The sequence below is a fragment of the Dendrobates tinctorius genome, unplaced genomic scaffold (genome assembly GCF_039654945.1).
Source record: "Dendrobates tinctorius isolate UK_male_01 unplaced genomic scaffold, ASM3965494v1 ptg000059l, whole genome shotgun sequence".
NCBI lineage: Eukaryota > Metazoa > Chordata > Amphibia > Anura > Dendrobatidae > Dendrobates > Dendrobates tinctorius.
In genome coordinates, this window is record NW_027361727.1 from 13,437,389 (window position 1) to 13,454,930 (window position 17,542).

The window sequence follows — 17,542 nt, forward strand, 5'->3', positions numbered from 1 at the left end:
AAACGTGCGCGTCGGGGTTTATGACCGGGCTCCCCACCTACTTTATCTTTATAATACTAGGATCCAGGTAATGTTCCTGTGACACTCTGCACCCTATTTGGTTATTAATTACAGTGGTTGAACTTTTTCCCCTGCCATGTCTGCTATTTGTTATTATACATACTTCCGTGAGAGGGTTCTTTCCATGAATCAATAGTATTTCATTTGGTTAGGGAAGGGTAATGCCGTATTTTACAGCTCTCATGTGTGTCGCGCTGAGCTATTGTGAGTACAAGGCAGTTTGCACTCTGAGGCAAGGCATTCAGTAATCTACTTGTTGGATTGACATGAGTGCCAGGATACTACTTACCATGCAGTAATTTTATATCTATTTGGTGGAGCCAATCTGATATATTTCTTTTTGTTTCTGTACTCTGTATGTTATCTCTGTGTAGCATTGTATTTATTCATTATGAATAAAATGAGATTTTTCAATATTTACTCGTTTATATGCTTATGTGTTTTGGTACTTCTATGATGTTACCATATGGTGGAATTTTACGGTTAGTTCTTGAGCTAATTTTGGTTGATTTTGGCAATTGTGTGTTTAATATTAGTACATATATAGTGCATAAAAAAACTATACAAAATTAGGTATCCAATTGATTGTAATAGCTTGAAAAATGCACGCTAAACATTATTTTATATTAAATATGAACACTGAACTGTAAAAAAAGAAACAAAAAAGATACCAGAAAATAGTTTATTTCTATATTTGCATTGCATAGAAAAGTGACAGGAATAGGACTCTGATGTTCCTCAATGACCATTCCATTCAGAATTTCGTCACAATGCGGACTGTGATGTCATAAAAGACCATCAGATTCTGATTCCTTTAGCTAAACAGCTTGGAGATTAGAATGTGCAGTGACGGGAAAGGCCACCATATATTCTCCATGGATTCTGAGGAAAGCTTTTACACCAGCTACCAGGAAGACAAAATGGCTTACACCATCTTTAATGAGCTTAGAATGGAGGGCAAGTTGTGTGACATTGTTATCAAAGTTGGTGGTGTAGAGTTCAATGCTCATAAGAACATCCTGTGTGGCTGCAGTCCGTACTTTAGGTCAGTGTTTATGATGCTCAAAGGGAAATTTAAATGTATGAAAATGCTCAAAATTGGCTGTAAACTCGAATTGTATGGATAGTCAAGGGATTTTCCAGAATTAAATATTTAATCAATATGAGACCCTCACTAAATAACAGAACTCACAGGCCCTTTCATGTACATTAAGAGGGTCAAATTGATCTAGAATGTTTTCAGACTCTAGTGTGACCTAAAAAACCCCAAACAGTGACATCATAAGGAAAGGCCAGAAATTCTAGAAGAACCCTTTAACTAGAGATGGGCGAATTTGGCAAAAATGTAAAATTTGCAGCTTTGCTTGAATTTCTTCATGGAATTTGATTTGTGTGAAACTTAAGCTATGCAAATGGAATGAGAATTATGTGCGTCAGGATATGTAAGGGTCGGGTGTGTATTTTTTTAACCTCTTCATGGTTATTTATAATATAAGAAATGGTGGCTGGACAGACAACATTTTGCTGGATTGACCCAAAGAGAATTCTAGATATTTGGATTTGGGCAATTGTTTGCTAAAATTTGAGGCAAATTCAATTCACCTAAAATCAAGGTTTTAACTTTTAATCTATATCGTTCCATTTAATAATTTCTTGTAGGTAAATGCAATTCTCACCTAGATAATGCTTTTATCTCTACCTTATTTCTAATTGCAGAGCATTGTTCACAAATAGCTGGAAGAACAGTGAGGAGAAGGTACATGACATTTCTGGCTTCTCTCCCGAGATAATTAAATTGGTTCTAGAGTATGCCTACACATGGATGGTCCCAATCAATGCCAACAATGTGGAAAATCTCTTCATTGCGGCAGATTACTTCAACATTCTGGGTCTTCTTCAACTTTGCTCTGATTTTATGATAAACCAACTGTGCCCAAAAAATAGTATTGGTATCTACAAGTTTACCGAGCATTACTATTGCTCCAAGCTCCACCAGAAGGCATATGCTTACATCTTGCATAACTTCGAAAATATAATGAAGACCTCAGATGAGTTCCTTGAACTGTCACCTACCGAACTGAAAGGTCTTTTAGAGAAAGATGAACTTAATGTTAAACGGGAGGAAGCTGCATTTGAAGCTATCATAAAGTGGATCAATCATAACCCAGCAAGCCGGCAAGAGTATATCTCAGTTCTTCTTCCAGAGGTAAGGCTGAATTTTGATCATGAAGTCCTCACCTAGAGTTAAAAGTATTCTGAACAAAAGCTGACTGAAACATGTAGCTGATATCAGTGAAGGTCTGATCATTGCATATTATTTTCCCAGAGGAGCATTGCACTGCGAATAAGCCTCCTTACCTTGACAAGCCAGCGCTGGCATGTCACTCTCCACAAGGAGAAACCTTACCCCTTAGACCTCGGTCTGATCATTGGCTCAGAAGAAGAAAAACGTGCTGTTAAATGTTTGTTTTTTTACTAAGCACTATGCCACCTACATCGATGCTTTGTGTTCACATTCGGGCTTAGATAGAATGATAGAAATATATTGCACACATTTCTGCATAGTACAGTAGATATTTGATCCCACATTGTTCTCGTTGCCTTTATCATACTTTTTATTGTTTTTCGAGATATAATTGGTTCTTTTTTTTTTAAAGCACACCTGTCTTCTCAGCTGACCTCAAAACAAGCTTTCATGTGTGTGTGTATATCAGAAAAAAACATTATTTCTGGCTATTATATGATTTTAAGCCTGCATTTTCACAAGTTTTCCCATCTGTAAATTCCAGTTGTCTATGAACTTGTGGGATTACACTAGCTGCTATGATGTCTCCTATACATGGTGACAGGAGAGACAATAGGGATTCATGTTCCCTATCACTTTGTAGAATGTAGACACAAGCTGCAGCATCATGGAGGACATTATATAGCAGTAGAGAGCAGTGTAGCTGTGAATCCATTACAAGGGGGAGGGGTATAAAACACTTACTACAAAGAAGCAGCCCCTCTTTCTGTAATTCTGTTTCACACCCTTTCTCCCTCTCTCCCCTCAATAGACTTAATAGACCGCTGTATTCTGATCCCTTGATGAACTGACAATCTTTCGATTGAGACAGATTTTTTCTGCGCGAGTTATAAGTTCAGGAGGCAGAGGGTATGACACAAGGCTAATAGGTGGAGAAAAAGCCATATTTGTTTGACAAAATGTTACAAAGTTTCTTGTGCTACTGATTTATTAACAGCTTTTTTAAAGAACATTAACCATTACATTTCTTTCCAGGTTCGCTTTGCCTTCATGCCCACCGAATATTATGACAACAATGTTAAATCCAACATCTATATAAGAGGCAATGAAATGTGCCAACCTATTCTAACTAATGCTTTCAAAGCCATGCAGAACCTCAATGCTAATGGCCCCTCAAACCTTATGAGCATACCCCGTCTTCCTTATGCAATCTTGCTTGCCATTGGTGGTTGGAGTGTAGATGGACCAACCAATGCCATGGAATCATATGATGCTCGTGCTGACAAATGGATCAGTCTTACATGTGAAGAGGAAAGTCCAAGAGCTCGTCATGGAACAGCATACTTAAAGGGCTATGTGTACCTTATTGGTGGATTTGATAGTGTGGATCATCTTAACAATGTAAACCGTTTTGACCCAGTCAAGAAAACATGGAAGCAAGTAGCACCGATGCATTCAAAGAGATGTGATGTCAGTGTCACAATTCTGGATGAAAACATCTATGCAATGGGAGGCTTTGATGGCCACTTTCATCTAAAGACTGCTGAACGATACGAGCCAGAAACCAACCAATGGACTTTGATTGCACCGATGAATGAGCAAAGAAGTGATGCAAGAGCCACCACACTGAATGATAAGGTAAGGAGATATTCATCTTAAATAGAGATAAGCGGATCGTGTGAAATTCAAATTTGACAGCTTTTTCTAAATTTTCCCAAAAGGTTAGATTTTTTAAATTCGCATTGAATCTCAATATTGCAAAATATCTAATTGCTTGAAAATAACACTTGGACGTCTCCTGGAACTGTATTGAACCCCTGTTGAGTCCTTTAATGCAAATACTGCCCAATTACTGTCACACACACTCACTCACTCACTCAGGGATGCACATTTTACTCTGAAAAGCTCCGGCATTTCAGAGAAAGCAGAATTCAAAGATCCAGCCCACAGAGACGAGACTGGTCCGATCACTGCTCTCTTCACTGTTCTAGTTAACTGATAGGTCTCTCTCATATGTGCACCTTGGGAAAGACCTGTCGGTCACCTAGAGTGGTTAATATTTTAAACCAGACCTATAATTATGCAGCCTGGCTCTGATACAACAGTCCATGGCTTGGGCAGCATGGATCAACAGACACGTTCCCTTTCACACACCGAGAAGCAACACGCTTGATGGTTACTTCCTTATTCTTGTTCTCTAACTCTACTATTCTTTTGAGGTGCAAGTACATTTTGGTAGTTCCTTCTTCTTTATGTATAAAAAAATTGTATGTATACAATTTATGTGTATTTATGTCTATTATTTTTTTCACAGATCTATATATGCGGAGGATTCAATGGGAACGAGTGTTTGTTCACTGCTGAGATGTACAACCCTGATACCATGCAGTGGAGTACAATTTCTCCAATGAGGAGCCGACGTAGAGAAATGGGAGTTGCCGCCTATGAAGAAAAAGTATATGTGGTATGGATGTAATTATATGTAAAACCTGCTATTAATGGACATGAGGCAAATATCAAAAATGTACAAGCTAACCTATTCATTAATCAGAATTTTATAATTCTAGAACCTATTTCTCCCGTTGAAAACAATCGCCTCGATTCATCATTAGCATTTTTTAAGTTACTTTTTGTTTATGTCCTGTGGCATTGGCCGTTTACTGTGCCAAATTCATCAGAAGGGCCTATAAGATTAATGAATTTGGTGCAAAGTTAACAATGAGCTTTCTTCCTGTCTTGAACCATTTGTACGTCTTTGGCACTAAAATTTGCATGATGGCACAAAAGAAATCACAAAACTTGATAAAAAATACTGGCGTACTAAAAAAAGTGTAACACAGGTACTTGGATGCAGTGACACAGAGGCACGGAGCAGGGGTTAACTATTATTTACTTAATTAACAGTAATAAACTCCTCACAGGGAGATAACAGGGAAAAAGGGGATGCAGGGTAAACAGTATAACTGCTATTCCACAATACAGTCTTTATATCAGGTTTAGCTCCTCTGTCCATTACTCTCTGGAGGTCTAACAGGTGATGAGATACCGGTGTAGCGTATTCAGGCGTCCTCCCACAACACACGGTGTCACTTTTGGTGGTAGCAGGCGGTCACCGGTTTTGCCCGCTGAGCCCCTAGTCCATTTGACTGCGGAGATGAAGAATGAAGCTCTCCGCAAGACTCCACTTGGCGTGTATTCATTTGCATACCCGCCGACACCTGGATGTACGCACAATGCTCTGCGTGCATCTCTCTGTGCACCAGCCAATACCTGGATGTCCACACCGAGGTGCTCTGCTCGGCGCGTGTCTCCCTGCACGCCCGCTGATACTCGTGAGTCACTACTGCGCCCGTCCTGGATCTGTGTTCTGTGGCCTGGAGACTTTCACAACAAACTCCCGCTCGGCGTGCTCTGACCTGCACGCTCAGCAACGCTTCCGGGGTTCTTACTGCCTCTGACCCTTATTGCTGCTCGTGGAACGGCACAGGTCCTCACTCACTCAGCCCTCTAATGGGAAGCCCCTCTGTTTTCCTTCTCAAACCTCCTTATACTCCCCTGACTCACCACACACCCTCTCTGCAAGTCATGGGTCTCATCCGCCCTCAGTTTCTTCCCCCGTGCAACAGGAGGCGCAGCCTCGGCAGTTCTGGACCCAGTGCTTCAGCAGCACTTGCAGCCTGGTTCTCTCTTCTACACCCCCGCTCTCCTTTAGCTCACCATTCCATGGGTGAGAGCTCTTTGTGCCCCTTTATGTTCTTTGGAGGTGGGCCAGATGCCTACAGTTTCCGCACCCATTTCTGCCTCTCTTGCACTACATTTTACCAAAAAAAATCGCTCTGCACATATTGAATGGGCAGGACACTAGCATGGGCACACTGAATACTTTGAGGAACCTCTTGAATTTTCTTGTCAGGAGTACCCTCTCAGTAATCGTTCTTTATCCCAGGATATAGGATTAGATTCTGAGGTTGCTGCTGGAGTTTTTCCTACGCTCCGTATCTCTCCTCTAATTTCTAATATCTCCTGCCGTAAGTTACTCCGGGGTATGGGATTGGATTCCATGGTAGCAGCGAGGGCTTCTTTTATGTTCCTTATTTCTGCATTAATTTATCGCATTTTCTGCCATAATTCACGGGCCCACTCCAGCTCTGCTGCAGGCGGGGTAGGTACTTAATTGATCCGGACCATCCCTGCTAGGGCCACCACCCCCTGATCCTGCTCTTGCATGGGCGCTTCCGCTCCCACTTCTAAGAAGGTCATATGTGGGCTAGTGCCCAAGCATTCTCGCAAAGCCTGCTTAAGCAGCTCGTCCCTATGACCCAACACAAACAGGTCTCTCAAGACCCTATCAGGGGTCCCAATCCCATGGTCCTCACATCTTTGCTCTTAGCAATGTGTGCACACATTGATACACTGCGTCACTGTCTCCCCTTCTCGCTGAACGCGGCCAATCAAACGCATTCGCAGCTCCACAACATCAGTGGGATCCTCATGCATCTCTTGCAGGATCTGTACCTCTTTATCCAGCATAACCCGCTCATGTGGAGGGTGAAACATAACAGAATACCGGGCCTCACTGTCTAGGGTAATTAACGCTCTCTCTGCCTGCAGCGCAGGAGCCATTTGGTGCATCTGCAGCATGCTCTTAACCCTTTCAGTTCAGTCCCACAACATCATGTTGCTCCCCGTGAACTTTGGGACATTGCTAAGCATCAACCCCAATGGCAAGGCAAACTTGGGGGTACTCATAGTGGACTGGTCTGCAGCATCTGTGTCCAATGACTGCATCCTGCCGACTACGCCAAATATAACACAGGTACTTGGACCCAGTTGTAATACAGGGGCACTGGGGTGGTAGTCCGGACTGAACTCACCCACTAAACACAGTCTGTATACACCCCGGCCCCTTGTACATGTGATGTGAGATGGATTAGGTTTTTCCCCCAAATGAAGTTACCTTCTCTCCTTTTGTCACAGCAGTCCAGGTGATTAAAAGTCCATAGATGTAGCTGTGTTATGTTTTCCAACAGGGAAAACATAACTTTTATTGAAAACAGGTAGTGAAGAATTGACATCAATAACAATCCCAAACACTGGATTTCCAATTCTTTCTCTGACATGAACTGCAGTTGCACCCACTATGGCTGCAGCAGCCAAGAATCCCAGTCATCCAATCCGCTGGTATCTGGGCACCTGAGACCCCTTTAGTGGAGGCCCCTCTATAGTCTAGAGAGCCTTTATTGAAGTCCTCTTTAGTCCATGGCCATCTTTAGTCTGGGTCAACAGACCTCTCCCATCTAGGGGTCTGGCAGTGCCCTGTCTGTCTGACACGTCTCCACCTGTCAAGGATCCAGGCAAAACTGGAGGGAAACAGCAGCTTCATCTCTGTGCTGCTGCTGACCCAACCCCTCACATTAACCATTTCTTGGCCTAACTCTAATACTTTTAAAGGGGAACATCCGCAATATAATACAGTACATTGAAAGGTATAGGACACACATAAAACAGTACAGGTACATAACTTATTTATATAAGAAGTGCACAGGGGGTCACATGGCAGAAGGTGGGGCCACAACTGAGGGGACCAGCTATCTCCTTACACTGTGACACAGAGGCGCGGAGCCGGGGTTAACTATTTTTTTCTTAATTAACAGTACTAAACTCCTTGCAGGGAGATAACAGGGAAAAAGGGTATGCAGGGTAAACAGTATAACTGCTATTCAACTATACACTCTTTATATCAGGTTTAACTTATCGTAGCTCCGCTGTCCGTTACTCTCTGAAGGTCTAACAGGTGATGAGATACCAGTGGAGGCCGGTGCAGCGTCTTCAGGTGTCCTCGCCCAACACAAGGTCTAACTTCTGGCGGCGGCGGCAGGTGTCACCGGTTTTTGCCCGCTGAGCCCCTAGTCCATTTAACTGCGGAGCAGAAGAGTGAAGCTCTCCGCAAGACTCCACTTGGCGCATGTTTGTCTGCATACCCGTCGACACCTGGATGTCCACACCGCAATGCTCTGCTCAGCGCACGTCTCTCTGTGCACCAGCCGATACCTGCATGTCTGCACCTCGATGCTCTGCTTGGCACGCGTCTCCCTGCATGCCCGCTGATACTTGTGAGTCACTACAGCGCCCGTCCTTGATCTGTGCTCTGCGGCTGGGAGCCTTTCGCAACAAACACCCACTCAGCGTGCTCTGACTTGCACGCTCGTCGATGCTCCCCGGGTCCTTACTGCCCCCCGACTCTTATTGCTGCTGCACAGCATATCGCTGCTCATGGCGCATGTCCTCACTCACTCAGCCCTCTGGTGGGAAGCCCCTCTCTTTTCCCCCGAAAACCTCCTTATATGCCCCTGACTCACCACGCCCCCTCTCTGCAGGTCATGGGGCTCCTCCATCCTCCATTTCCTTCCTCCCTGTAACAGGAGGCGTGGCCTCGGCAGTTCCGGACCTTTTGCTTCAGCAGCACTTGCAGCCGGATTCTCTCTTCCACAAATGCATCAAGTTGTGCCAAATTCTGTGATTTTTTTTAAAAAGTGTCACTTAATTAATGAATGAGCATAAAACATCTGGAATTACTAGACTTTACAAAGCGGAAATCAAAACAAAAAAAAATCGGTGAACAATTGTACAGTATAATGCACTTAAAAACAGCAAAAATAGAACAAAGATTTGGGTGCAAACAAAAAAAGCCCAAAACTAGACAAAACATTGTTGCACAGCAATGATGGATCAGGGCCGATGTATAGTTAAAGATAGACCCATAGTGTAGCCAATATTTGTCGTAACTTATCATTCCTACCAATTTTCTACACTGTCATTCTTTCCTCCACTTTTTTCAAGGGCCATATCTTTTTCAGTTTTCCGCTGACATAAATAGCCATTTAAGGATTTGCGGAACAAGTTGTAGTTTTGCATGACACCATTACATAATTTACATAGTTACAATGCTTTGTATGGTTGAAAAAAGACTCAAATTCATCAAGTTCAAATGAGGGATGGAAATGAATGCAGGGAAGGAGTTTAAGTACAACCAAAATGCTTGAGCCAATCTGCCTTAAAAAGAGAAGATTTTTACCTTCTGATCAAAGTGTGTCGATCGACTGGATCAACATTCCAAACAAACATTTTATAAATGTACATAAGAATTTCTGTTATTTTCTTGAAACAAAATATGTAAGCTTTTTGCAAACCATTGATGGTTCCCATTGCGACCAGCTCTTGTGGTAGACTATTCAAAAGATTAATAGTTCTTATAGTGAAGAAAGCCTGTCTCCTCTGCAAATTGTACCTATCTGTTTCTATGTGGAGGGAGTGCCTCTGCCCTCTTGTCTTTTGAGGGATTTTACAAGAAAATCATATTTTTGTGTGGGCCATTTATGTACTTGTACAAGTTTGTCAATGCCCCCCTTAGATGTCTCTTCTCAAGAAATGTGAATATAATTTTTTTTAATCTTTTCTTCATAACTAAGACCCTCCATGCCCCAGTTTTGTGGCTCTTCTTTGTACTTTTTTTCAACTCCAGGGCATCCTTTATATGAATAATAATAATCTTTATTTATATAGCGCCAACATATTCCGCAGCGCTTTACAGTTTAACAGTTTCAAAACACAAGTCATAAGTAACAACGCTAACAATACAATAATTAAAGCAAAATAAGACGAAATAAGATGACCCTGCTCGTGAGAGCGTACAATCTACAATGAGGTGAGGGAGATACAGAGTACAGGTGTGTATTTACCATGGTGTATTTACAATGAAGGTCCAGCCATCTTGCGGGAGTGAAGGATGGATGGAGATAGTGAATGGGCTACACACGCACACTTACACAGAGAATGACTTTGATTAGTGAATGTGATAGGCCGCTCTGAACAGGAGTGTTTTGAGGGAGCGCCTAAAACTATGCAAATTGTGGATAGTCCTGATTTCTTGGGGTAGAGCATTCCAGAGGATAGGAGCAGCACAGGAGAAGTCTTGGAGTCGGGAGTGGGAGGTACGGATTAGTGCAGAGGTTAGTCGAAAGTCGTTTGCAGAGCGCAGCGATCGGCTAGGCCGATAGACAGACAGAAATGAGAGAAGAGATGTAAGGGAGTGCCGCACTGTGGAGAGCTTTGTGGGTGAGAACATGTACTTTGAATTGGATCCTATAATGAATGGGCAGCCAATGTAAGGACTGGCGAAGAGCGGACGCGTCCGAGTACCGATTACCCAGATGGACGATCCTGGCCGCTGCATTAAGTATGGACTGGAGAGGGGATAGTCGAGTGACGGGGAGGCCAATTAATAGAGCGTTGCAGTAATCCAGGCGAGAGTGGATCAATGCAACAGTGAGGGTTTTTGTTTCCATAGTGAGAAAAGGGCGGATTCTAGAGATGTTCTTTAGGTGTAAGCGGCAAGAGCGGGCAAGGGATTGTATATGGGATGTGAAGGAGAGATTGGTGTCAAACATAACACCCAGACAGCGCGCCTGCTGCCGGGGTGTTATTGTGGTACCACCCACGGAGAGGGAAATGTCAGATTTAGGGAGATTAGTAGACGGCGGGAGCAGAAGTTCAGTTTTGGAGAGGTTGAGTTTCAGATAGAGAGCGGACATGATATTGGAGACTGCGGACAGTCACTGGCGTTCTGTAGTATAGCGGGGGTAAGGTCGGGGGAAGACGTGTATAGTTGTGTGTCATCAGCATAAAGATGGTACTGAAAGCCAAATCTGCTGATGGTCTGTCCAATTGGGGCCGTGTAGAGAGAGAAAAGAAGGGGGCCAAGGACTGAGCCCTGAGGTACCCCGACAGCAAGAGGAAGAGGAGATGACGTGGAGCCAGAGAACAAAACACTGAAGGAGCGGTCAGAGAGATAGGAAGAGAACCAGGAGAGTGCAGTGTCCTTAATGCCTAGTGACTGGAGCCTAGAGAGTAGGAGATGGTGGTCAACAGTATCGAAAGCTACAGATAGGTCAAGAAGAATGAGCAGAGAGTGGTCACCGTTACGTTTTGCTGTCAGAAGGTCATTGGTCACTTTGATGAGTGCAGTTTCAGTCGAATGTAGGGGGCGGAAGCCGGACTGTGAAGGGTCTAGAAGGGAGTGAATGGAGAGGTAACGGGTAAGGCGGGAGTAAACTAGGCGTTCCAAAAGTTTAGAGATGAAGGGGAGATTGGAGACTGGTCTGTAGTTGTTTGTGCAGGATAGGTCGAGAGCAGGTTTCTTTAGTAATGGAGTAACGATGGCGTGTTTGAAGGAGGATGGGAAAATGCCCGAGGAGAGGGAGAGATTAAAGATTGTAGTTAGGTGGGTTGTGACGACTGGAGAGAGAGACTGGAGGAGATGTGAGGGAATGGGGTCGGTAGTGCATGTAGTCGGACGAGAAGAAGAGAGGAGTCTGGAGACTTCTTCTTCTGTGATGGGATCAAATGTGGAGAGTGAGCCAGGGGAGATGCAGGAAGGGATGGGAGTCACAGCACTTGGTGGTTGGGAGCAGATTTCTTGACGGATATTATCTATTTTTTCTGTAAAGTGGGAGGCCAGGTCATCAGCACAAATGTCTGTGATAGGGGCTTGTGCTTTTGGCCTGAGGAGGGAGTGAAAAGTGTCAAAAAGTTTCTTGGGGTTGTTGGCTAGTGAGGAGATCAGGGTGGTGAAGTAGGTCTGTTTGGCAAGGTGAAGGGCAGCGTTATAGGTTCTTAACATAAATTTGAAGTGTATGAAGTCTTCTGGTGTGCGGGTTTTTCTCCATAGGCGTTCAGCACTCCTGGAGCATCGCTGGAGAAGTTGAGTTTGCGATGTGAGCCAGGGCTGTTTTACTCTGTGTTTGGAGGTTCTGAGGGTGAGGGGAGCTACTTGGTCAAGGGTGCTTCTAAGAGTGTCATTGTAGTGATGAACAGCCAGATTAGGACAGGAAAGAGAGGAGATTGGGGACAGAGATGAGTGTAGGGAATCTGAAAGTGTCTGAGCGTTAATAGCTTGTAGATTTCTGACTGTGTGGTAGGTAGGAATGAGCTGGGGTGGGCGAGGATTTGTGAGCGTGAAGGAGAGAATGTTGTGGTCAGAGAGTGGAAGCGGTGAGTTGTTTAGGTGGGAGATTGAACAGAGGCGGCAGAAGACCAGATCAAGGGTGTTACCGTCCTTATGTGTCTCAGAGGTTGAAAGCTGTGAGAGGCCTAGAGAGGTGGTTAGTGATAGAAGCTGGGATGCAGATGTGGAATTAGGGCTGTTAATGGGGATGTTGAAGTCTCCCAGGACGAGGGTTGGTAGTTCTGAGGACATGAAGTGTGGCAGCCAGGCTGAAAAGTGGTCAAGGAAGTGGGTGGGTGAGCCTGGGGGCCGGTATATGACCGCTACCTGAGGGAGAGGGGACGGAAGAGCCTGATGGTGTGGATCTCAAAAGAAGGGAATAAGAGTGATGGGACTGGGGGGATGACCTGGAAAGTGCATTGTGGGGACAGTAGTATGCCAACTCCACCACCACGTCTGTTTGTGGGTCTCGGGGAGTGAGAGAATTGTAAGCCACCGTAGGAAATGGCAGCAGAATAGACAGTGTCAGAATCCTGAATCCAGGTTTCAGTGAGGGCCAACAGATTAAGAGAGTTGTTCAGAAAGTAGTTGTGTAGGAAAGGAAGCTTGTTACAAGCAGACCGTGGATTCCAGAGGGCACAATTAAAAGATTGAGATGAGGGAGTGCAAGTAATGTTAATCAGATTATTGTGGTTTTGATATGAGGTAGGGTAAGGGTTGAGGTTGGGGGATGGTGGACCAGGGTTGGGGGAGATGTCCCCTGAAATCAGTAGGAGAAGGAAGATAATGAGCCAATAGTTGTTGGAATTGTAAGTAGTTTTTTTCTGCGATGTGTTTGGGCAAGATGGGCTGAGGTTTCTCAGGAAGGTGAGGAGTGTATGGGAGCTGTACATGGGAGAAGGAAGTATAGAGGGGCTGATGTGTATGAGTCGTGATGGAGGGGGGATAGGGTGGTGAATGTGGATGGCAAGGGAACACAGGAGGATAAAAATAAAGCACATGGTTAAAGGGGAAGGCAAAGTGTGGGTTACCTGACTCCTGCCCTAACTAACTGCCATGTATAACTGCCGTTTTGCTGGATGCTTATCTTCTGTGATGCTTTGCTTATGGGATGCTTGCGTGCTGAACCCCACACTGCGTGCTTCCCCTTAGCAACTACTACATATATAGGCCACACTACAGGGTCAGGAGAGAGGGATTGTGGGAGCTGGTTGGGTATAATTTGGCAGCTGGGGCCAGCACACCAGGGGATGGTTAGATGATCAAAGGCACTAGACCAAGATGTGGCAATATGCTATAGCACCTTCCACCTGATAAGATCTAGAAAGGCCCCAGTCACAGATCTAAAGCAGTAAGTATTACATACAGTGCAACAAATGAATTATACCAAAGCTTTAGCAAGCACATTTAAATATGCAGCAAAATGGTAAAGCAGCAGAAGTATGGAGTTGTACCATTTGAATATATTACAGCAGAGAATAGAGGCAGCAGAGGTGGGAAGTTGTATCATTCAGGCTGCTTGCTAGCAGTGAATGGAGTAAATACATGCAGGGTGGCTCAGTTGATTACCATTTGGATATATTACAGCAGAGAATAGAGGCAGCAGAGGTGGGAAGTTGTATCATTCAGGCTGCTTGCTGGCAGTGAATGGAGTAAATACATGCAGGGTGGCTCAGTTGATTACCATTTGGATATATTACAGCAGAGAATAGAGGCAGCAGAGGTGGGAAGTTGTATCATTCAGGCTGCTTGCTAGCAGTGAATGGAGTAAATACATGCAGGGTGGCTCAGTTGATTACCATTTGGATATGAAATGGAATAGTGCCCAGAACTGAGCTGCGTATTCCAATGAGGTCACACTAATGCTTTGAAAAGTACGTTCTTGTAGCCAAGCTTAGTTACACTATACCAAAAACCTAGTTGTCAAACAAAATTTTTTGTGGTTTGATTTCCCAGTACTGTGGTATCTGTGTTCTGTTAACTATGATGACATCTGTATGACAGTATCCCATTGACCTTAGAAGCTGCTGACTGATGTTCTATATTATATTATTTAGTCTGTGAGCAACAAGTACACTCAGATCCTTTTCTGTGAGTGACTCTTTAAGTTTTTCTCTCCCTAAAACTTATGAAGTCCGCATTTTATTAAGTTTCCATGTGCATAACTTTACATTTTTTCCACATTGAACCAAATCTGCCTTTTGGATCCAGACTCAGTTTCTCCAAGTGAGCATGTAACTTATGAAGATCTTACCTTGACTGCATATACTGTATATTGTCATTTTTCCATTATAAAAATTACAAAAAGGAAAAAGGTTTGATGCAAAAGTTTGGGCACCCTTGGAGATCTGTGTGCTCAGATAACTTTGACCTAGGATTCAGACCTTAATTACCCATTTAGGGTTATGGCTTGGGCACTATCATCGTCGGGAAAGGCCAAGTGATTCACATTTCTTAGCCTCCTCTAACCTTGTGACAAAAAACAGCAGCCATGGGTTCTTCTAAGCAGCTGTCTAGCACTCTGAAGATGAAAATGGTGGTGGCCCACAAAGCAGGAGAAGGGTATAAGAAGATAGCAAAGTGTTTTCAAGCCACCCTTTCCTCAGTTTGAAAAGTAATTAAGAAATGGCAGTTAATAGGAACAATGGAGGTCAAGATAAGGTCTGCAAGACCAAGCAAAATTTCAGCGAGAGCTGCTTGTAGGATTGTTAGCGAGGCAAATCAGAATTCTTACTTGACTGCAAAAGACCTTCAGAAAGATCTAGCAGACTCTGGAGTTGTTGGACATTGTTCTACTGTTTAGACACGCCTGCATAAATATGGCCTTTATGGAAGAGTCATCAGAAGAAAATCTCTCCTACATCCTCACCATAAAATTCAGCATCAAAAGTATGCAAAAGAGCATATAAACAAGCCTGATGCACGTTAGAAACAAGTCCTGTGGACTGATAAGGTCAAGATAGATCTCTTTAATCACAATGATTAATGTGTGGAGAAAAAAGGCAACAGAATTTCAGGAAAAGAACATCTTGCCAGCCATTAAGCATGGGGGTGGATCAATCATGCTTTGGAGTTGTGTTGCAGCCAATGACATGGGGAACATTTCACGGGTAGAGAGAACAATGGACTCAATGAAATTTCAACAATTTCTTGATGCAAACATAACACCATCTGTAAGAAAACTGAAGTTGAAAAGAAGATGACTTCTACAAGTGGATAATGATCCTAAATACAAGTCAAAATCCACAATAGACGACCTCAAGAGGCACAAGCTGAGGGTTTTACAATGGCCCTGTCACGTCTGCCATGTCTGTTTTGCCTCATGACCCCTTGAGCGGTGTGCACGTGCATCTCATGTCTGCTATCCTGCATGTTCCCTAGAGCAGTGTGCACACTCACCTCATGGCTGTTGAGCTGCGGGATGCCTGCGTTTCTGCTCTGCCTTCTGCAATCATCTCTGCATGTCTGGAACTCTGATCATGTGACCTGCCTAGGTTTCAGCACTGGTTCTGCAATCATCTCTGCATGTCTGGAACTCTGATCATGTGACCTGCCTAGGTTTCAGCACGGGTTCTGCAGTCATCTCTGCATGTCTGGAACTCTGATCATGTGACCTGCCTAGGTTTCAGCACTGGTTCTGCAATCATCTCTGCATGTCTGGAACTCTGATCATGTGACCTGCCTAGGTTTCAGCACTGGTTCTGCAATCATGCCTGCATGTCTGGAATCCTGATCATGTGACTGCTCTGTGATCCTGAGGATCTAAACCGGAAGTTCTCCTCTGGTCCTGACCCGGAAGTGGAGGTGCTAATGCCCTATATCAGACCGTCCCTCCCTATGGTCAGGGCCTGATTGTGTTGCTTTCCTGCATGGCTGTTTGTTCTGCATGGTCGCTTCCTGTATTCTGTGCCCTTGCACTTTGCTCTGTCGTGCGTCTCTGCACACACTCTGTGCTCGTACTCCATCTCTTGTCTCGTGCCTTGTCTTATGTTTGTCTCCCGTGCCATGTTTTTCTTTGCCTTGCTTTGCCTTGTAGTACTTACGCTGTTTTCTACCTTAACCTGTTTTGCTATGTCTCGCCTTAGCTATTCTTTGACTTGTAGTCCTTCCTCTGTTCTCTGCCTTGCCTGTTTTGCCATGTCTGGTCTTTGATATTCTGAGAATGGTAGTACTTCTCATGTTCTTGTCTCAGCCTGGTTTTCCGCACTCTGTCCTCTGGTGCTCTCTTGCACATTTCCAAGTCTAGCCCCAAGGTCTTCCCTTGGCCCGGCTCTGGGCTTCTGCCTACGCTCCGCTGCTAGACTCTGTCCTCGCTCTGACCTGGCTCTGTTTCTGCCTATGTTCCGCTCCGTATTCCGTACCTTGTTTCTTGCCTAGTCTTGCCGTGTTCCTTGCCTTGTTCCTTGTCTTGTTCCTTGCCTTGTCTTTGCCTTGAACCCCGGCGTGGGTAACTCCCCTTGGCCGTCTCCTGTGCTGTGGTAAGTGCCTTGTGTTTGTGTACAGCCGTGTGCACTGGCCAGTTAGGCGTGCCTCCTAGCACGCAGCCCTTCCTTGAACTTTGGCGTGGCTCCTAGCATGCACCCTTCCTTGAATCCTGGCATGGCTCCTAGCATGCACCCTGCCCTGAACCTGGCATGGCTCCTAGCACGAAGGTTCCTTTGCCCACCTCCTGTGCCTTAGTCATGCCTCATGCTGGCGTTACAGCCTTGTGCACTGGCCAGTGAGGTGTGCGTCCCGCGTGGCTCCTAGCACGTGTCCTGCCCTGAACCCTGGCGTGGCTCCTAGCACGCACCCTGCCTTGAACCCTGTCCCTGGCGTGTCTCTTTGCATGCGCAGGACTCTGTCTTGTACCTTGTGCCTTGGCGTGTGTCTCTACACACGCACTCTGTGTTGTACCTTGTGCTTTGGCGTGTCTCTACACACGCACTCTGTCTTGTACCTTGTGCTTTGGCGTGTCTCTACACACGCACCCTGTCTTGTTTTGTGAACCCTGGCGTGTCCCCTACACACGCACCTAGCCTTGAACCCTGGTGTGTCCCCTATACACGCATCTAGCCTTGGACCTTGGCGTGTTCCCTAACACGCACAATGCCTGGATATCTGTCTTGCCTCCTTGCCTGAACCCTGGTTTGCCTGCCGGATGCCCGGAACCTGCCGATCGCTGCCAGAGATCGTAAGCTGGATGACTGAGGCCTGATGTCTGGAGCTGATGTCCGCAGCCTGATTCCTTGATC

At 44.8% G+C, this 17,542-nt stretch overlaps 1 protein-coding gene across 1 annotated transcript in view; it reads left to right on the forward strand.

The window, feature by feature from the left end:
* Positions 1 to 935: 935 nt before the first annotated feature.
* Positions 936 to 17,542, forward strand: part of LOC141092351 (kelch-like protein 10) — a 28,948-nt gene continuing 12,341 nt past the window's right edge. Inside the window, exons 1-4 of the mRNA XM_073578416.1 lie at positions 936 to 1,105; positions 1,777 to 2,266; positions 3,341 to 3,943; positions 4,620 to 4,769. Coding sequence (XP_073434517.1) covers positions 936 to 1,105; positions 1,777 to 2,266; positions 3,341 to 3,943; positions 4,620 to 4,769 — 1,413 coding nt within the window. The remainder of the gene's footprint in view (positions 1,106 to 1,776; positions 2,267 to 3,340; positions 3,944 to 4,619; positions 4,770 to 17,542) is intronic.